Source organism: Amblyomma americanum, chromosome 1, assembly GCF_052857255.1.
Source record: "Amblyomma americanum isolate KBUSLIRL-KWMA chromosome 1, ASM5285725v1, whole genome shotgun sequence".
NCBI lineage: Eukaryota > Metazoa > Arthropoda > Arachnida > Ixodida > Ixodidae > Amblyomma > Amblyomma americanum.
Window position 1 is genome coordinate 102,857,550 of NC_135497.1, and position 21,721 is coordinate 102,879,270.

The 21,721-nt window shown below is 47.0% G+C and overlaps 1 protein-coding gene across 1 annotated transcript in view; it reads left to right on the plus strand.

Annotated features, from left to right (window-relative positions):
• The window catches only part of LOC144112985 (uncharacterized), a 52,720-nt gene extending 33,262 nt beyond the window's left edge, over positions 1-19,458 (plus strand). The window contains exons 8-10 of the mRNA XM_077645840.1: positions 9,539-9,638; positions 10,595-10,739; positions 19,306-19,458. Coding sequence (XP_077501966.1) covers positions 9,539-9,638; positions 10,595-10,739; positions 19,306-19,362 — 302 coding nt within the window. The 3' untranslated portion in view covers positions 19,363-19,458. The remainder of the gene's footprint in view (positions 1-9,538; positions 9,639-10,594; positions 10,740-19,305) is intronic.
• The last annotated feature ends 2,263 nt before the right edge of the window (positions 19,459-21,721 follow it).

Sequence of the window (21,721 nt, forward strand, 5' to 3'; positions counted from 1 at the left end):
CGGTACTTTTCGCGATGCCGAACTTGCGCGCTATTTCGGTCTTTGAAAGCCGGCCAGCGCGAACTTCGGTTAAAACTTCAAATCTTCTCACGAAGCTCAAGCGGCTTTTTCCGAGGTTTTGGCTTACTAGTCATACTAGCAACACGATGAACAGGGCGCGCACTAAAACAAACAGCGGACACCACAATGTGGCGGCGTACAGACAGGCGGGAGATTGCGGAACATGGCAAGGTCACAGCGCACACGCATGCCATGAACAATCGATATGCCTACTGCACAGTTTGCGCGGCAGCCAGCAAACACGTGAGACACTGCCACATGGCATCGGTAGCACTGGCATGACGACACTGTCATGTGATCATCATTGGGAAACAGCATTGGCTGCTTTTTGTTCTCTCTTTTTTCTCTTTGCCTTTTTTTATTCTCGAGTTTTGCTGGCTTTCCTGGCTGGGCTGCCCACATGTTCTTTCTCTCTCTCTCTCTGTGCCGCTTTTGCTCCCTGCCCGAGATTGTAGGAGGAGTCTGCAAGTTGCAAGAACTCTGCCGACACGACGCGAATCTACTGGCACAATAAAGACAGATTATTGTTGGGAGTTTGCTGCAGGGGGTGGAAGGGGGGTGGGGGGGTGCAAGGAGTAGGGAGGGGAGGAGCAGCGGCAGTTCTGCTTTCACAGAATCGCCTTTTCAACGAAGACGTGGTTAGGTCTCTGCCTCCCCGCGTCGCACGGAGGGTTGGCGGCGCAAAAAAGCTTTCATCTTTTTTCACTTTTTCATTCTTTCTTTCCGCTGAAATACTGCTTGAATGGTCGAGTAACGCTGCATGGCTTGGGCGCGGTTGGTTGTGAAAGTTCATCTTAACCGAATAGCGCGTGCGCAGTGTACATTGAAGCAGATTTTTTTTGCATTGGCTCTATGGGAAACCAAACAAACGACCTCCACTGTTCATCTTAACCGAGGGTTCATCTTAAGCGAGTTCGTCTTAACGGGAGTCTACTGTTTATGGGTTAAACTGATAGAGAGCTGTGCAAAGTAAACTTTATGCTGACTGCCCCGTGCTTAATATTAATTGAACTGAGGCTGCTGGGGTTAATGATTCACTTGGCAGCATAACCATCTGCTAAAGTCAGCAGGTGAGGTTATTACTTCTGGAAGAATTTTCTGAGCCACCGTGACTCCCTTGGTTTCTTATTTTTCTTTATTAAGAGCTTCATGGTAGCGTTTTTTTTCTGCTGTGCGTGCTCTGTCGCAAGCCTATGCTAGCACTTTAAAAGTGGTGGTATTGCCATCAGTGGAAGCACTGCACAGTAAAAAACCCCAGGGAGTGTAAACTAATCCGGTGCCCTCCACTGTGGCGTCTCTCATGTGCAGCTGTGAGAGATTCAGCCTCATTAACCGTGCCTTACTCTCTTTTGTGATACCAGCAACGAAGCTGGTTCTCAGAATCAGTCTTTAGGCGATCCAGTTTACAGCAGTTGGTGGTACAGTCAAGCCCGCTTATAACGAACATGAGCATCACGCGGCGCCCGTTCGTTATATCCCAAAGTTTGTAGTAAGTGGACCACAGCTTTAAAGACAGTTGCTTGTCAAAGCACAAAATTTCAAAAATTTTTTCTTTGCGAAAAAGTTCGTGATGGACGTCTGTTTTTGCAGCGCAGATCCGATGAGTGAGGTCTCCAGTTTATTTAAAGCAGAAGCGTGCTCTTTGCCGAGGCCCTTGGCACAGTCAAGGTGTCTGAGGCTCTCTGTGTAGCCCATTGCTGCAGGCACGCTTATGGCAGCTGGCCCCAAAGTTTCATCGTCATCCGATTCCTCCGCGTCACTCTTGTCCCGCACTTCAGAAATGATTCCCACGTCCGTGCTCAGTTCCGCGGTGTCGGCATTGTCGTCAACAGAAATAGAATCATTCCAACCAGTGTCGACCCCCCATGCCGGAGTCGACGACGTGCTGCCTCAAATCGCTGCCGGGCTGGTCATCTTCCGAAGCATCGGGCTCAGCATCAGCAGACACTGTGTCAACGAAGCTGGTCTTGTGGAAGCAGTTCCGCACGCAAGTGGCCGCCACCTTCGCCCAGGCCGGTTTCATCATCTCTACCGCTGAATACAATGGAAATGGGCACGGTGTTCCCATCCGCCGTCCCGAATTACAACCAGGGAACGAGATTTGAACGAAGCCAACGAAACGTCCGCACCACAATAAGAGTGACAAAAGCGCGCAGCAGGGTAGACTAGCAACGTGGACAAGCGGCAATCAACCTAAAGATATACAGATGCACAGTGCCAGCGAAGAGACCAATGAGGGGCGTCCGTGAGCGTCAGTGCAGCCACCTCTTGGCTACCACGGCAGGCTTACTTCACGGAGTGTGGCCTCCAAGATTAGCCCAGGCAGCGCGGCTGATTGCAGAGGCTGCACACGGATTTACAAGAGAGAGAGGAGAGGGGAGCAGAGTTGCGAGGAGGGGCAGGAGGGCGATCTTGGAAGGCGCGTCGCCGAGGAAAAGGTAGCTCGCTTGAGAGCGGCATGAAACGGCCAGCGGGGAGGGCAGTTCGCCTCCGATGAGGCTCTGGAAAACAAGCCATGCGCTGGGCGCAAAACGGGATCGGAGGCAGGTTATCTCGCATCTCGGCACCGGGCTTATGCCATCCGTTCGCTGTAACCGATCAGCAGGGCTTAAGGGCACAGGGTAAGGTAAAATTAGAAAAAAAATCGTTTTTTTTTCTTTTGGAATTTTAGAAGTTCAATTCTTTCTACACATGTTCCATGATAGCACTTTCCTCAGAAAGCCATATTTACGGCTGAAAAACGCTTTTTCTGAAACCAAGTAGTGAGCGGCCACGCCCCCTTTCAGGATTAACGTCAATTTTTTCAACCAAAAAGTCCACCACCTGATTTCAAAACTTGTGTAAAATCAGCTACATATAAAAAATTGTCTGGCAACTATTGTACAGCTCCCCTTTTTTAGCCAAGACAATCCTGAGACGCTTTGCACGTTTTTTCCACGTTTCTGCAACCTTCATGCAGCTGCGTCCGAGTGCTATCCCTTTCGATCAGTATTGTAAATTGTGCCGGTGTTGGTTGCTGCTGATAAGTTGAGATGCCCAGGGCAAAGAAGGCCTTCGTCAGGCGTGAATTTCACGGCAACCGCTACGCTCATCGTGAAAAAGCAAAAGGATGTCCACGACCGAATGAGATCCCGAACGCCGAACGCGCCAGCTCCTCGACATCGAAGCTTTCAAGATTTTCTCTGTGCTTCCAGGAAGAGGATGTGCTACAGAGCAGCAGCCAATATGCCTTAATGGACATGGACGGCATTTGTGCCGCAATTACACAGATTTGTGTGTGCAGAGAGTGCGGTGGAAGTGTTGAGCTCATCGAAATTGTGACAAAACGGGTAGGTGTTGCAAGCGTTTACAGTTTGAACTGTGAAGTGTGTAGTGCCGCACAACGATTTGAGACGTCGAAGAAAACTACTTCTGGCCTCTATGAAGCCAACCTCAGGTTAGTGTATGCCTTGAGGTCCATTGGTAAGGGAATGGCTGCAGGAAATATACTCTGTGCTATGCTAAACCTTCCTAAGCCGCCGACAAAGTTTGCGAAATACAATCAAGAGCTTCTAGGTCACATCGAAGCTGCTGCTCAGGAGTCGATGAAAAGGGCAGCTGACGAAGCTGTGCAGCTGAATGAGGGGGATAAAGACATCGCAGTTGCTCTTGATGGAAGCTGGCAGAAGCGAGGCCATACTTCCAATAACGGCATAGTCTCTGCGACCAGTGTAGACTCTGGGAAGGTGCTGGATGTGGAGGTTTTGTCTAAACGTTGTCCAAAGTGCAGCATCAAGGGTACAAACAGTGACCCCCTTCATAGAGAGGTGTGCCAAAGCAACTACCAAGGCACCAGCGGTGGAATGGAAGTCGCAGGAGCACTGAAAATTTTCGGCAGGAGTGAGGAGCTTCACGGCGTTCGATACGTCAAATACCTTGGGGATGATGACAGCAAGGCTTTTATGGCTGTGAAGGCACAAATGCCATATGGTGATTCCGTTGAAATATCCAAGGTTGAGTGCATAGGGCACGTGCAAAAAAGGATGGGCACAAGGTTACGAAGGCTAAAAAAAGGAAACAAAGCAGGAAAACTCTCTGATGGAAAGAGCCTCTCGGGCCGAGGCCGACTGACTGATGCAGTAATAGACAAGCTCCAGACGTACTATGGTTTGGCCATCAGAAGAAATGTAGGAAACCTGGATGAAATGCGAAAGGCCGTTTGGGCAACCTTCTTCCACTTATCGGCCACAGACGATGACCCATGCCATGGACTTTGCCCAAAGGGACCTGATACGTGGTGTGCCTTCAACAGAAGTCAGTCAGAGGGCAAGCCATTTTTCCACAAGGAGAGTTTGCCTGCATCTGTCTTGGAGGCTATCAAACCCATTTATAGGGAGCTATCGAAGGCTGAGCTCCTAGAGAAGTGCCTGCATGGGGAACTCAAAATGCAAATGAGTCGTTCAACCATGTTGTTTGGGAACGCGCGCCAAAGAATGTGTTTGTTAGGCTTCGGACCCCACGGATGGCAACACTGGATGCTGTTCTTTCATTTAATGATGGTAGCATCGCACGGGCCAGCATTTTGAAGGCGTGTGGATTGAACACCATCAAGTGGCTGAGGGAAGCTGACCATAAGCGCATGTACTTTGCGGACCGAGCAACACGACAGCTTACAAAAGAGGCCCGACAGTCAAAACGACAAGCCGAAAAGCGAAAAAATGACGGCGACAGTGACTACGAATCAGGGGGCTATTAAACCAATTACTATGGAGGCGTTTCTGCGAATAAAAAATGGTTTTTCACATCTTTTTTCTTTACGCTCTATTATCTCAAAACAGTGTTTTTTCTTACAAAGGTACCATTATTTCCAATGCCTTTCAAGACAGACGGCTGATTTTTTTTTGCAATCATCTACATAAGTGTTGCCAACTACTGAACTAGAATTAAGCAGTTTCACTGAGCAGTTATTCTGTTATGAATTTTGAAATGCGCAAAGAAAGGCCAGATTTGTGTACTACCGGAAAAAATTTTATTAAAAATCGAATTTTCAACACATTTCAAATATTCTAGTTCAGTAAAAAGAGCACAAAATTTGGAAAACAATGATATATTTATTATTAGGCTACTGTTATTAGTTAGTGAGAAACATGTACCTCAACATGGCCTAAAATGCATGGGAAGTATAGGGCTTACCCTGTGCCCTTAATGACGTTTGTTATACGTGTGATTTTGTGCCATTGAAATAATTATATTTTGATAGTCGCGAAAAGTCTCGTTCGTTATAAGCGATAGTTCGTCTTAAGTGGGGCCGTTATATGTGGGCTCGACTGTATGTGCTGTGCCATCCCATTTTCATGAAAATTTTGTGTGCCACTTCACTGGTGCCTTACTTCTCCCCATAGCTCCCATCTTTTTTTATCTCTAGCTTCAGAGTACTCCCTAATTGAAGTCCCCTGAATCTTCCATCATCTCAGTGTACAAATATTCATGTACACAGCAACACTTCTGATACTTTTTCTGCCAAACTTCAGTGACAAGGTTCAGTGCACTTGTGCTGTGCTCATACTATGCATCAGATGGCAAGCTCAACGTCTGCACCAATCTTACCTTATTTACTTGAATCTAGGCTTGCCACGATTCTAAGCTGACACCCAAAAGTTGGAGGCCAAATAAAGCAGAAAACTTTCTTTGAATGCAGGCCTGCCGAAACAGCAATTGAGGACGACTGCAGGGACAGCATGCAAACGGGATTTATTTCCACGAACCTGCTCCCGCTCACTCGTCCTCGTCATTGCTGACCTCCTTATCACTGTCCTCTTCGTACAGAGCACAGTCCTCTGTGCCATCAAGTGCACTGAGAATGCTGTACTTTTGGAACAAGCGCGCAACCAAGCTTTCCGAAATGTCATCCCAGGCTGTAGCAATCCAGCTAGCTAAAACTCCTAGCAACGGCGTATTTGATGCGGCCTGTTGGAGTTTGCTTGAGCCTTTCACTTGTCCCATAGAATGCCTTGCTCTCTTGCCAGCTCTCTCACTTTGGCAACTCTGTGGTCACTGGAAGTGCCGCTGACCTTCACAATTTCACAAACTCTGCCAGTGCTGAATCCACTTGAGAATGGCAGCCTTTCTTTGGGCTCGTGAAGGCCCTTCTCGCTGTGGTGCAAGCAAAAAGCTCATCACGCTGCCCTCTTCCAACAGAAAATGAGGTCGAAATGGCAGGTATTGCACGTGTGTGCGTTTATTGGCATTGGCTATGGATATTAATAGCTACAGTGCCGTCTTCTGTTGGCATCTTGTGGGGGAGCCAGATGCATGCAATTTTTTAGCAAACATAGAACGGAAGTATCAGTTTGCACACACCAGAAACTTACGGTAAATGAGCCTGAATTGACAGGAATACATGGTATATTTTATTGGAGCCAAAATCTGTAAAACGCACATATGGTGAGATTCTGGTTGGCTTCATAACACACTGTTGACTGTGCATTGCGACAGTGTTCAACAGCTGCCCAAGGTCTTGAGTTTCAGTCCTTGCTACGGTAAATGCATTTCAGTGGAGATTATTGAAAAAAAAAGCACCTGTGTCCTATGTTTGTTCGTGCAAGTTAAAGAATCACAGGAGGTCGCAGTTAATCCAGAGCCCTCCACAGTGGCGTCTCTTAGAGGCCCTTTGCAGCTTCAAAGTGCAGAGCTCCATAAGAGCAGCCCGAGAACTGTTCCGCGGAACAGTTCTCGGGCTGCTCTCATACCCTGGGGTCAGAATGCAGAAATCAGAATGCCGATCATTGATATAATTCGCAGCCCTCCACCGTGGAGCCTTGTACAGTGAAAGCTCGTTAATTTGAACCTTGATAATTCGAATTTTCGAATAATTCTAACTACACTACTTGGTCCGGCCAAGCTGCATAGAGATCTATGTACAAAAAGCCCGTTAATTCGAAAGCGAGTTGGTTCCGCTACGAATAATTCGAACTACACACCGCCACGTCTGGGCAGCTTGGAACATAGCACGTGGCCAAAAAAAAAAGCACTTCCGCATAGTTAGAGGCTGCGCACGTCCTAAACGGGGACTGAACATGGAACCAGTTAAAACCGTGTAAGAGTAGGTAAAGCCTAAATGGCACCATCCCCGGCGCGGCGCTGGAGGGTAGGGGTTGCCGGCTGTGTCGGCGGCTGCCTACCCTCATTTCCGCACAGCCTCTGAAACTCACAACTAAATACTCGTTAATTCTAGCCCTGTTAACTTGGAAATACAGATCAGTACTGTCGGCGCAGTCTCAGCCAACGACCATGAAAGGCTATGACTTAGGACAGGCGCTACAAATTATGTGTGAAAAACTTTTCTTTGCGAGTGTCATCCATCTTTACACCCATCAGTCACCAACGGAAGCACGCAGTCAGCCGCGATCATGATGCCGGCTTTTAACATCACCCGGCCGTGGCCCGGCGGTCAGCCGCTGGCCAGAAGCGGCCAACACGGGCTAACAGCGCGGACCAATCAGGGCGCGAATGCGTCTGACTTCCGCCCGCTTCTACAACATGGCCGTGCCTGTTGAAGCCTCGGGCCCACGACCCAAGCGGTCTCTCGCTTGACCGCGAACTCATCGTCCGCTACTGTGCCTCGTGTTCACGGCAAACAAAAGTCGCACGAAGCTTTCGCTTTGTCTGAATATGCTCGCAGCACAAAATTTTTGCTATGAAATGCGCTAGATTTTTAGAATGTTTCCGGTTTTTGAAAGCTGTTAGTGTTAGCCACTACGTGTCGGTTGATGTCAGGAAGCGTGGGAGGTTCAAACAGGTTAACTATTTTGGTTCAGAAAGGGGCCACAAAGAATAATTCGTCCTCTTTGTTGTCATTGAATAAATAATAGCTTAATTGTAAATGCACAGCTGTTCTTTTCAGCTTTTTGCTAAGCATATGGTGCCGCTTGTGGTGCTGCATGGCGGCGGTGCGGCGGCGTTCCACCGTGCCGCTCAAAATTCGCAGCGCAAGTTCGCTCCATGTGGGTCACCCCTTAAGGCGAATGTACTGAAAACGAGGCTTGCACAACCGGAGAAGTGCTGGCACTCTGCGAAGTTCTCTTCTCCCCCTTGCTAAAGCTAAGTCAAAAAGTACACACCGTGAGGCTATTACTGCGCAGTATCTTGGCGCACTGTCAAGAAATGCGTTGTGGACCATGACAGTGCAAAACGGAGGGAAGTGTTAGTGACTGACGCTTTTCTTTTTTTCAAATTCTTAGGCAAAAATTGGGGGTGGGTGGGTCATTATGTGAGTGGGTTGATTACACGGGTAAATGTGGTACATATATCGTAATGCAAATGGTTCTTGTCAGTTTTTTCGAGGCCATTCGATAATTCGAACATCGGATAATTCAAACTTTTTTCCTTGTTCCTGAAAGTTTGAATTAACGAGCTTTCACTGTATAGCTTTCAGGTCAGCTTTGTTGAGTAAAACATCTTGCCATATTTTTTTTACTGCGCTGGTTGTATTAGCCTGGTTCTGCTAGTTTCATGTTATCATCATTGTCCCTCCTATTTGGCCCATTCCAGCATGGAAAGACAAATGACGACATTTAGTATGCACAAAGCTGCTTGCTCACGGTCACAGCCACTCTACCCTGGTCTGCGTCCTGTCAGAGGCCAACTTATACAACTGAATTTGAACCAAGGCTGTAACCCAAACTGTGATGCAGGATATGCTTGCCCTCAGCCACAAATATGTTGTCATTCGCTTATTGGCTACTGCAGATATTTGGCTTTAGTTTAGCTATTTGTCTGTGCTATTTGTGTAGTGGAGAATCTCTTGAAAGCTCTTGGTAAAAAGCTAAACATATTACTTAAGTGCTCCGCAGAGATTCGTTGCTAGAAGGACTCTCCCGTTGAAAGGTTGCTTGCTTACTTGTATGGGCCACTGCAGGCGTGCCGAATACGAAGTTAGCACGGCGTCTGTGTTTAAGCAGCTGTGCTAAGGAATGCAGACACTTGATGCCGTGTGCTGCTCTTGCAGCCCGCATTATGGAAGTTTTTCAGCACTAACAGTGTTGCAAAACACCAGAAATAAAACTAGAGGTCACCGAGCCAATTTGAGCTTCTAATAAGAGTCCTCAGTGGGCAGCTCTCTAGCCCTCCCCGCCTCCTACAACCAGACACGAAATATACCGGTTTACTGCCAAATGGGAACGACATTCTTCTGTTCTGCCTGTTTTCAAAATCGGTCCTAAGTAGGACGCCCCTTGTAAGCCCACCGGACATCCAGATTCGGATTTTCAGATGCCCACCCGACATCCGGATTCAGATGTCCACTTTCGTACCTGCTGTGTTCTTCCTTCGGATGTCCAAATTCGGCTTCAGACGTACGGACCTTAAATGGACATCCGCTGGACATTGCTGGCCGTCTGGGTTCTGCTCTGTTTCCAAAAAAAAAGTCGCGAAGTGTGGTGCTCATCACTCTGTACTTGGAGAGTAAACAGCCGCCATCTTGTTTCTTCTTTCTTTGCAGGCCAGGGATCGCTAGACTTCTTGGAGAATACTGGAAAGCAGAAAGGCCCAAAGCCAGCTGCAGCTGGCAACCAACCAGGAAAAGGAAAGCGCCTCTCAAAGTGAGTCATTCGCATGCAATGGAGGGCATACAGGTAGCTGCAGCATGTAAGGGAACACTCAGTTTGCAGTCAAGAGCATTATTCATACAGTGAAGTAAATGTTTTATCAGTACCATCCATCCAGAGAGAGCCGCCGCGGTGGCTCAGTGGTGATGGCGCTCGGCTGCTGACCCGAAAAGCGCGGGTTCGATGCCGGTCACGGTGGTTGAATTTCAATGGAGGCGAAATTCTAGAGGCCTCTGTACTGTGCAATGTCAGTGCACATTTAGGAACCCCAGGTGGTCGAAATTTCTGGAGCCCTTCACTATGGCGTCCCCATAACCTGAGTCGCTTCGGGACGTTAAACCCCTATAAAACAAACATCCAGAGTGAAATTAGTATTGTGCCTCTCACTCAAGCTTATAGAGTAATCGTTTGCTCAATGTGTACAGAGTGTTTCACCTAAGACTACACAATTTTTAAAAATAGGCTTTTTGAGTTATAAGAGCACTTTTATCGGCATAGCATTGTTAGCTGTGTAGTACATCAGAATACAGCTAAGGCTAACTATAGCAGGCTGGTCATTTAATATTGAGCAGTTAACTTTTTAACTATTACTGTTAGGCTCCTTAATTATTGAGAGGTGCAGAGCCCACCATAAGTAATATCTGTATCAGTTTTTAGAATTTAGAATACATGGTTATCCTCGGTGCTGTTGCCCAACAAATTTTGGCTACATTACGCCAGAATGCACGCATTGCATCAGAATATATGTCAGAATACTAATGAAAGTGTGCCGGCATAAATGCATTAAATCACTCCTCCCACACTTGGCGTTAAGAACACTCACTGACACCAGCATTTCGGACCACCCCAGTTGTTGCTCCACGTCTCACTGCCATGGTGGCAAATCTGTGGTCAGTTTTCTCACCTTCCTCCTCCTCCTCTTCTCTGGCACACTTTGTGCATCCTGCCAGGTCGCAATTGAAGAGGCAGTACAAAGACAAGAAGTACGGCTATGGCGGCCAGCGCAAGCGGTCCAAGTTCAACACGGCGAGCAGTTCGGCCGACGTGGAGGGCTTCAGTCGGAAGAAGCACAACATGGCACCAGGGGCCGGCAAGGTTTGGTCGTCTTTCCTGCCCTCTCTGTTAGGACTGCGTTTACACCTGTCAAAGAGTCAGGATGAGCATTGCCTCACATGGCAATGCTTTATGCTTTTTAATGTGCGAGCATTAGAGGGGACATGTCGCAGAGGTAGTGAAACCCTCTGAAGCCCTAGGAGTGAAGCCCTGCTCACCGGATTGTGAGCAAACTGTCCACTGTCGCAGGTGGTAGTAAAATTACCGATTTGTCACGAGTGGTTGCCCGTCAAGAGCATCCTAGGTCACAGAAGTCCCACCGGTGGTAGCACCTGCCATCGCAGGGCAGTGCTGCATCGCTTAACCGCTGCACCAGGGTACAAGGACTCCCAGGGATCTATGAAGGCAAAATAGAGAATGTCTGATGTTGCGGCATTAATGGGCGGACTGCTCTTAAAAGAAAAAATTTTTGTTTCTGCTCCAAATTTAATCAAATTACACACTCTTGACTAGGTTTCCGTGCTGATTCCAAAAAATCTCATTGGTTTCATGATAGGCTGATTAGTTCCTGAGTTATGCATAATTAACACCCTCTCATTAATAAGAAAAATTAAGAGAAAAAGCACATTATAAATTCATAAATTTCACTTGGTTAGGTTCTGGAAACACAAAAGGGTGAAATGTTGGATACAGTTTTTCAATTTTACCGTCATAAGTAGTTTTTAAAGACATTGAAACTCAAGGTACAAATAGTGTCCAACTTTCAATCAAAAACTAGAGCAAATTAAAAAATTTCTGAACCTTAATTACAAATTCTGCTCCCAACATTGCCTAGTCTACACATATGGCTACGTGCTAAAAAAAGTGTTGTTTATGGCAAAGTGCTTCAAATTTGTTCACATACTGGCATTAGCAGACACCCAATAGCCTTCTGGGATGTAGTCTGTATGACCAGAGTGATTAAAATGGCGCTTTTTCAGTGTGCGCTGCAGATTTTCTGCAGATTCAACTCCGTGTAAACGTCCCGAACTGATGGCGCACAGTCGAAAGTCAACTTCTGAGCCGCACGGTCCACCGCGGAAGTCAACTTCTTTTTGGCGTATTTCTTCCAAGTTTTTGAATGCACACCGCGGTGGGATATGTTCATCACCGAAAATATGTCATTCAACACGGCACGCTGGTTTCCCGTTGACTGCATCGCGCGCACAGCGAGGATGTTCACCGCGAACGGGCTCACTGTCTGGTCGGTCTCCACACGCGGCGAACTCCATCGAGATGAAATGTCGCAACAGTTCACACATGTCAGGATCAGTTTGGCGGCGAGGCCATACTCTCTGTCGGATTTTTGTGTCGTCACGTCGCCATTGCATACTTTGCACTTCACTGACGCCAGTATCTTGTTCACCGAATGCAAGCTGACGATGGAGAAGGTGTCGCCGAGTGGGGCAGTTGCGGAGTCTCTCATTCCACTGAAGAACGCTGCCTTGCACTCTGTTGCTGGCACTGATGCTGTCTGCTGAAGTTTCTCCTGAACTTTCTTGTCCATTTCTTCGATCGCACAAGGTTGCAGCTTTGGGGTATCATGTCGAACACGACCGCTGCCTGTTGAGGCTTCCGCGACCGGCGCCGCAGTTAGGCTTAGCTCGATCGGCACCTCCCGATCCGCCTGCAGAGGCGTATCCACGGCGCTTGCGGTGTCCGTGCTGCTCGAGGTGACCGTGATGCTTTTGTTCAGGTTGGTAATGAGCGATTATTGTCCTCTTTTTCCCGTATCTGTGAGTCATGTGGAACTTTGGCGCCGACGTTGACATCGTCGCGAGGTGCACCAGCTAACACACCTTGGCAAGATGGCTACCGCTTGCTCTCAACGGATGCTTTCAGCAGATGACACAAGGCCTTTCAGCCAATTAGATAGCAGCCTTCGGTCACGTGCACCAACTAGCGAATAGCATCGTGCGTTGCGACTGCTTTTTTGGCGGCATTTTCTCCCTCATTCAATAAGCATAACAAAGCAGCAACTGCGCGAAATTCAAAACGAAAAGCAGCTCTTCCAAATGAGACCAAGATGGCTGCGATCGCTGCAGTGAAACGATAATAGCATGTCGCGGAAAAAGCCCTGTTATTGCGCAAAAATCTGTCAAGAGAGAGCTCGGATCCAAGTTGTCTACTCATTTTACAGCTCAAATGTTGGCTCTGGAGATTAGAAAATTCACAGGCTCGTAAAGAAACAGCTTCAGATTTTGAAAATTCCATTTTTGAAAAATCAATTTTTTTCACGATTTTTTTGCCTCCAAGAGCCGTCTCCCCTCTTAAAAGATGACAAGAACAGAAAGGCCAAGAACAAAAATAAAAAAAATCAAAAATTAAATAAGAAGTCAGCATGTGATCAGCTAGTGTAGTGCGTAGTGGTGACTGCTCATTCATTCCCAAAGTGTCACCCAAATTGGTGTCATTGAGTTTTTTTGCTGGCCTATATTAAATGTGGCCTCATGTGTGCATACTAGCTGCAGTGTCTACTCAGTGTATGCATAGGTTGTGTGTCTGCACATACGTACATAGTGCTGCTTATAAGTCTATTTTTTTTTTGCAAGAACAATCTTTCAAAATTGACGGGTCGACCTGTATGCAGAGCCAGCCTATATTTAGGGGTTGAAGGTAGTTTCATCCAAGCCAATGGGAATATACACCTCTTGCCCATGCCAGTTCTAAGCAGAAAGCATGGACCTCCATGAGTGAAAAAAAACAAATCGTGTGTTCAATGAATATCAATTCTGCTGACAAAAATTTGAATTGCGAGCAATTTACGGGGCTCGCTTGTGCTCTGGGTGTTCTTGGGCGTTCAGTAGACAGTGTGAGAGCAAACTTCCGATATTCTCAGTGGCGTAGTAGAAGCTGCAGATTGTGTGTTGTGGTGGAATCTGAAACCATAGAACCTTTGGCAGTTATGTCTGCCTCTGTCAGCCAGGCAGCAGGCAAGTATGGAAAGCAGGACAGGGAGCCGTTTTATTGTGCTTGGTCGCTGTTTATCTCCGACTGTTTGCCTTGCCATTGTCTTTAGATGTGTGCGTGCTGTGATGCGATGGGATTTCGAAACTACGTAATGAAGTGTGATGTATTCGTCAACTTATATATTTTTGGCCAGCAACATTGCATATTGGGGGCCCGACTTATGCTTGTGCTACACGGGTACGTTGAAATGACATTCGAGTCGAACGGCATTCGAAACTTCGAATGGCATTCAGACTGGACGGACCCGTACGGTGCTACACGACTATTCCAAAAGCATTCAAAAGCTTCAGTATTCTGCCGCCAAGCTACAGGGGTGCTGCTGCCGTCAAGTTTTGTTTTAAACAAATATAGCAGCAACAATTAATTTGTATAGTTACAGTCCGCTATAAAATTGCTACATTTAAAAGTAATATGTCATTTCTAATAAATTTTACTATTTATTCATTACTAAACGCCTCTGTTCTAATAGAGGCCCAAGCCCATAGCCCTGCCATTTTTTGTGTGCGGTCTGTTGGCTACATTGGGCTCTATCTCCTGCGTGTGTCGCAAAAACAAAAAGTGCAATAAACTTCACCGAATAAAAAAAAAGCTCACTTAAAATGTACACACAGATGCACAGACGCACATGCACACAAAATAAAAAGACAAAACACAGCAAAAGCAACAGCACAAAGTGAAAAAACACACTGGGTCAAAATGGCTGCCTTTCTTTCCTACGATGGGTTCCAGAGTATGCGGTTAATATTTTCTTGCTAACAAAACTTCTGGAAAAGATCCGTGTAGTGTATATAAATAGTATTTATAATTTCATCGTTTAACGAACGTATTTGCTCTTCAAAACCTATGCTGCCACCTATGACGCGAAGACGCTGCGGTAGAGAGTAGTCGCGCTTGTGTTTCGAAGGCATTCCAAAATCTCGAATGTCTCCGCGGAGCTCCGTCGACTCGAATGTCATGTGAACCGATTGCCGTTCAAAAACGTCGTGTAGCAGCGCAGGTTTGGCAGTCGAGTCGAATGACATTCGTTTGGAAGGCATTCGAAACGCCCGTGTAGCACAGGTATTACATTTGAAGTCATTATACGTGGCTATATACAACACTTTTTTCGATACCGTTTTCTGGTTTTATTTAGTTGTTAGTGTTGTATCTATCTTGTGCTGTTCTGTGTCTTATGTACAGTAAAAGCTCGTTAATTCGACACTGACGGGACCGCAAAAAATTGTCGAATTAACCGAATGTCGAAATATCGAATGAACCACAAAAAACATGAAATTTGCCCCAGCATGACATACCTTTATTTGGCAAAGAAGTTTGTTATCGTCGTCTGCTTTTTCGGGCGAATTTGAGCGGCTACAATAGCTCGAACAGCTGCCAGATGCTCCGCGGCACGCGAACCATCCGGAATTTGTTCACAGAAGTCTTCCAGCACGGACAAGGCTTCTGCGGCTTCTTTCACCGTGCGCTTCGGCGTTTGGGGCAGGTGCTCACAATTGTCATCTTCCGACGAATCGTCGTTGTCGGCGCCTGTCACTTCTTGGATGATTTCGTCCTCGGTCAGCTGACCGGCAATGGCGACACCATCATCGATGGACACGTAATCCACGAGCCGCACGGCAGGAGGCAAAACGTTGTCGAAACAGCTGTCGTCTTCTGTGGTTGCGTCAGCTGCTTCTGTCGGCAGTTCCCCCATACCGCAGTTCGGTTGCACAAAACCGCTGTGCCGGAAGCAGTTCGCAATAACTGCTGTAGGCATGTTACCCCATTCGTGCGCCAGAATGTTCAAAGCGCTGAGGAGCGTAAGGTCGTACTTCTTCCCAGCTTCCATACAGAGGAGCATGCGCTGCAATACATGCTTTCTGTACTTGCATTTTATATGCTGGATTATGCCCTGGTCCATGGGCTGAAGGGCTGCGGTTGTATTCGGCAGGAGGAACACAAGCTTAATCCATTCCAGGCCCGACACCTTGCAGTGAGCACTGCAATTGTTCACAACCATGAGGACCTTCCGTTTCTCAGCTCGAAAACACCGATCCATTTGATGAAGCCAGGACTGAAATATGCTGGACGTCATCCAAGCCTTCCTGTTGGCTTGGTATTCAACCGGAAGGCGCCGCGCGTTCTTGAAGCACCTCGGCTTCTGAGCCTTTCCGATCACTAGGAGAGGCAGACGCTCTGTTCCCGTCATGTTGGCGGCAAGTAGCACAGTGACCCTTTTTTTGCTTCTTTTCCCAGCTGTGCAGGGGTCACCTTTAAAGGTGATCGGCTTATCCGGGAGTGCTTTAAAGAAAAGCGCTGTTTCGTCAGCGTTAAATATATTCGGAGCGTCGTACGCAGCTAGGTGTTCACGAAGCCCGGTGATCCGCCACTCCTCGATCCTGTCTTCGTCCACGGATGCTCTTTCGCCACACACACTCTTAAAAGTCAGATTGTGACGGCTTCTGAAGCGAGCAAGCCAACCTTCAGAAGCTTTGAACTCTTCAAGGTTCATTTTTGTGGCAAACCTTTCAGCCTGGGCACAAATTAATGGCCCACTCACAGGGAGGTAGGCCTCACGTGCGTTTCTAATCCATCGCATTACGGCTTCTTCGAGTTCCGGGTGGGCCGCAGTCCGCAGTCGTTTCCTTTTGTCACCGTAGGCTTCACTGTCAAACGCCTCCATAATGCTGTTTTCATTCTTCACGTAAGTGGCCAAGGTGGTTCTTTTAACATCATACTTGACCATCACGTCAGAGCGCGAAACACCATCCTTCAGCACCTTCAATATTTCCACTTTCGTGGTTAGGTCCTTCGCCTGGTTGTACTTCGGCCGCTTTGCCGGTGTCGCCATCGGAGCAGGACGCGATGGCGAGGCACGCAGGCACGGCGCACTACGCACTCGAAAACAGCACAGTAAACACGCTGGCAAACCACGCAATATCCAGAAAAGGCGTGTTAGGGTTCAATAACCGCGATCGTAGCAGCAAGAAACACGGGGCAACGACGACACACACCAAAACGAGACTTGCTGAAGATAGGGTTAACACGACGACTGAGCACGACTTCAAGAGGCAACGAAGCACAAAGAAAGACACCGGGCGCTTCGGCCACTGCTAACCTTGCTTCCCTCGCCCTCTCTCGCACTGCTGATGACGATGACCGTACGGATGGCCTACGCTACATTCTTTTTTTCCAACTTTACAGTAGCGCCGCTCTTGGCGGGCCGTGGAACTAGGTCGAATTAACCGATGGGCGGTAAAATTTGTCCGAATTAACGAGAGTTTTGCCCCAAGACTCCTATATAAAATTGTAGGGACCATGCGTGCAGGTCGAATTATCCGATTGTCCGAATTAACGGGGGTCGAATTTACGAGCTTTCACTGTATTTCACTTTGTAGCAGTTGTTTTTAAGCTATATTTTTGGTGTGTGAGCATTACAACTCTTGTGTCAGAAAATCAATATGTCTGACCATACCATATCTACTCGAGCCTAGGCCGGCCGCAATTCTAGGCTGACCCCCGAAATTCATAAAGTGAGAAAATAAAAGGTTACTTGAATGTAAGCCGTATGAAAAAAGGCATTGACTAGGACTGGAACATGTATTTTATTAAGCTTGCGATGCTTGTCGTAGCACATCGAATGCTCACTCATCATCTTTGTCAACATCGCTGACATCGCTGTCCTCTTTGTAACTGGCTTCCTCCCACAGCGCACTGTCTTCACTTCCATCCAGCGTGTTCGAGACGCTACACTTGCAGAAGGGCCGTACAATCAGTTCGGCTGGAATTTCCTCCCATGCCGCGGCAACCCAGTTCGCCACTTGGCTAAGCGAAGCACGCTTGATGCGCCCGGTCGGTGTGAGCTGGTGGTCGTGAAGCGTCAGCCAGTTGTTGTAGTGCTCCCGCAGCCTATCCTTAAAGGGCTTGTTGATTGCAACGTCGAGTTGTTGTAGCTGGCTCGTCATTCCTGCGGGTATCACCCCAGTGTCCATACCGCCTTTCGAAAGCACTGACTTTAAGGCATCTATCAAGTGGCCCCGATAGGAGTCGAGAATTAAGAGTGACTCTTTGAACAACAGGGCCCCGGCACGACATTGCCAAATGGTCTTCACCCAATCTTCGACTAGGGCACCACTCATACATCCATTTTCGTGTGTGTGCACGACGTTTTTAGGGAAAACCTCTCTGGATGGAAGCGTTTTCCGCTTAAAAATGAGGTACGGCGGCATTTTTCGCCCATCGGCCATGCAACATAACATCACGGTAAGACGTTGCTTTTCATACCCAGCAGTTTTTACTTTCACCTGTTTTGTGCCCTTCTCATCAACTGTGTATGGCACAGGCATGTCGAAATATAGTGGGGTCTAATCGGTGTCACCGATTTGGCCCAGACTGTACTGCTTCTCCAGCCGCTTCTTGATCACAAAGCACTGAAATTCCACCAGCTTCTCCTTAAAATCAGGTGCTAGGTTTTGGCTTAGGGAAGTTCGCTGTTGCAGGCAGAACCCGAAATGCTTCATGAAACGAGTGACCCAGTCCCTGCTGGCTTTAAATTGGGTCTGTAGGACGCCTCTAAAGTTAGCGACCTCCCTTGCCTTTGGTTGTATTATCTCCATCGTCACGGGCACTGCACCTTCCCTTTGCTTCCTGATAAAGTTGGCGACATTCTTTTCCATCTCGTGGTGTCGCCCGCTCTTGGGTCCAATGAAGGCCATTCGCTTTGCAGCGCAGCTGATTAGCTCGTTCCACAGCTTCTGCCACCGGCGCATGTTCTTCTCATCCACGGTGAAGTCGCGCCGGGTTTGTAGGTTTGAAGTGCTTTCCGCTTAAAAGCCGCGACATAATGGCATCGCTTGGGAGGCCCATTGCGCCGCAAACACAGGCGTTTCTCGAAGTCACGTGGCGGCGAACACAAGCAAGTACGGGACGGCGAGTCATTTGTTCACAACGTTCAAAAAGCCTGTACCAACAAGCAAAATGAAGCCTGCAAGCAGCTGCATGCAAGCTATGGCCGCGAGATGGCATTACATGTTTAGCAGTTGCAGGCAAACCACATCCTAAGCTGAGCCCCGACTTTCGTAAACGATTTAAAAACAAAAAGTCTCAGCCTAGATTCGAGTAAATACGGTATTTCTGAAGCTTCTTTTAACAAGTGTCCAAGTGGAGAGTGTGAAATCCTCCTCTCCAAGCGACGTCAGCTAAGGATAGCTACCGGAAGGCTACAACCAACCACGTCCCTGGCTCTGGGGCACTGTCGAAGGCCGAGAGGTGCAAAACGGTGCTCATTGCCTGGCTACCAAATGTTAACATTGCTATATCTTCCGTGGTGCTGTCAGCAAGTGCAAGATAAAGTGTTAACCGCGGCATCGATGCTTGCCGCACCATGGCTAGTCACTTGTGTAATGAGGCAAAGCCAGCTCCCTGCCTGCCAAGCAACCTCAGCTTCGTGCTCGGCGGTTCGATATATCTCTTTTATGGCATTCCTCTTTCGATATGTCGACTAAGAATTGCTTGTATTTTTAAAAATATTTACAAACAGTTCAGTATAACCAGTAATCTTTTATATCCGTGTTCGTTATACCGAGGTTTGACTGTATTTTAAAATTTTACTGTTGTCTTGCAGAAACGTCCTGGCAAGGCAAGGCGGCAGAATATGAAGAACAAGCAGAGGAGAAAATGACGCTGTCCTGCTTGTTGTGTGCACTGGACCAATATATGAGTGGCTGCTGTGAGTTGACTGAGAAAAGAATAAACTGTACATGTTTCTTGTTTGGCATTGTTGTCAATCTGGCATATATAGCAAGGCAGTAGCTGGTTTGCGTTCTGGGGCTCTCAACTTCGGACTCAGCCCCTGTGGTCACTTGCGGCATGTTTCATCAAGCGTGAAATTTTGAAATGTCAGCATCTTTGCATTTTAAATGTGTGGAATGTTTTGGATGATCCACAAAATGGTAACAGAGATGCTTCGTACGTCCAAGAGAAGAGGGCGTTGCACACCACACGATGCACACCATTTACAATCTACCTGTGACAGTTTGCAGAGTTGTTATAGCACCACAAATGGCTGGGTACTAGCTGCAGATATGTGTTGCCTTTAGTCTAGATGCCCTCCGCACCTGTGCGCCTCTTTCTGGCAACTAACAGATGTCATTCTATCATACCTTCGCAACCAGGGATATTTTCTGGCATTTACGTTTAACAGCGGGATGCTTTGAAGGACGATAAGAAATCACACAAACCCAGTGCTTATGTGGAGCTGAAATGTAATACACAAAATGCATAATACTTGACAGGCTACCAAGGGATTAAAAGTTGATATGTAGCTGCAGAATGTAGAGGCACTTTAGCAGCAGACAATTGAAGATAACTGCAATCGATTTTTGTCTGAAAGCAGTACTTATTTATGCAGTCGCAGCTAGAACACTGCTTGGGTTTATTTCTGGAGGCCCAGCCCTGCTTTTGCCGACCAGGAGATTCCAATGAGCTGTGTTGGGCTAGAAAAGGCATTTGATGCCATTAGCGTGTATCCTCCACTTTGCAGCTTAAGGATGATCAGTATACGGAAGCTTGTAAGAGTTATCTTACAGTGGACACTAAAACATTGTAAAAGCGGCTCTAAGAATAAATCAACAAGTGCACATATAGTAGCTTGCCTACAGACCTTGCGTCCCACAAACAAAAAAGGTATACAGGTGTCTACCCTCACAATTTTCGAATCTAACGCATGACTGAAAATTACATTGAGTTAAATTCCTCGTGTGCTTTAAGAAATAACATGGCACTGCTCTGAACTGGTCATTGGAAATGTCAAGAAAGCTGCTTTAAACCTAATGTGTCCTGAGAAGTAAGGGTCAAAAGGGAAGGCTTATTAGAAATCGTTTAGGAAACCTAACGAAGGTTGCAGGCTCACAGGTTGTAAATGCGATGCACGAAAATATCTCGGATAAGCTGTGTGCGATGATTATGCAATCGAACCTTGGTATAGAGAACAGGTAAAAAATCGTAAAAGTTTGATATTGCTGAAAATCGTAATATAAAATTTAGTAAAAAAACGCACGCGTGAGCAGCGCAATTTAATCGGTGATGGGACAGAAACTAGGGCACAGAGTTGTACGTAACGTGTTACAAGTATAATTGGATACATGTGATCAGTTACATTTTCTTTTAATTTTGTAACTAATAGATTACTTTTCAAACAATAATGTTCCGGGTAATTAATGCACTTTTTTCTGCAGTTGGTTACTGGTATACAGTTATTTTTTTTTCCAAAAAGTTGTAACCGACAGTGCAGCATTGAGAACCTCAACCTGATGACAAACACTGGTGCTAATAGGAATGTTTCCTTCATGACAGAGCGACAACAGACCACCTGTCAAAAACCATGACATGCGATCATGTCCGGCCCACAACCGGATCACTGCTATCCTCTATGGCAGTTCTCGTCGTGAGAAACATCATGGGACCACTGTGTAGAGACCGTGGTAGGGACCCTGTCTTGTCAGATGGTGCCACAACTTGCTTCCCACTACACTGAACTCGCAGGCATGCACACACAGCATGGAGCAACAACAAAACGCGACGCTGCATAGAGGACTTGGACACTAAAGCCCTTTGCTCCAGCACATACATTGAGAGGGTGTTCAGTGTAGCTGCTGTTCTCTTCACGAGGAAATGTGGGAAAATTAGTGAATAAAACTGAGAGGTAGCTTCTTTGAAAATTAACGTCTAACAATCTATCAAACAAGCTATAGTAGTTCATATGCAGTTTGGGTATATTTGTGTTAAAGCAATAAAAGTTGGAAGGAGAGTTACACAACAGTAACGAGTTACTTTTTTAGTGCTCTAATTGAATGATTGCTGCAATCAGTCGCATTTCAGATAAAGTAATTGTAATCGGTAATGCAATGTGTACAAGACTGCTCCGGCCATCCGTAATGGAGAAAATATGAGACCTTTTCCGATATTTGAACGCCGTATCGATCCCGGAGTCCACGGAAAACCGTGCCCGCCAGTCAGGTTGGTTTCCCCGCACAGCACCG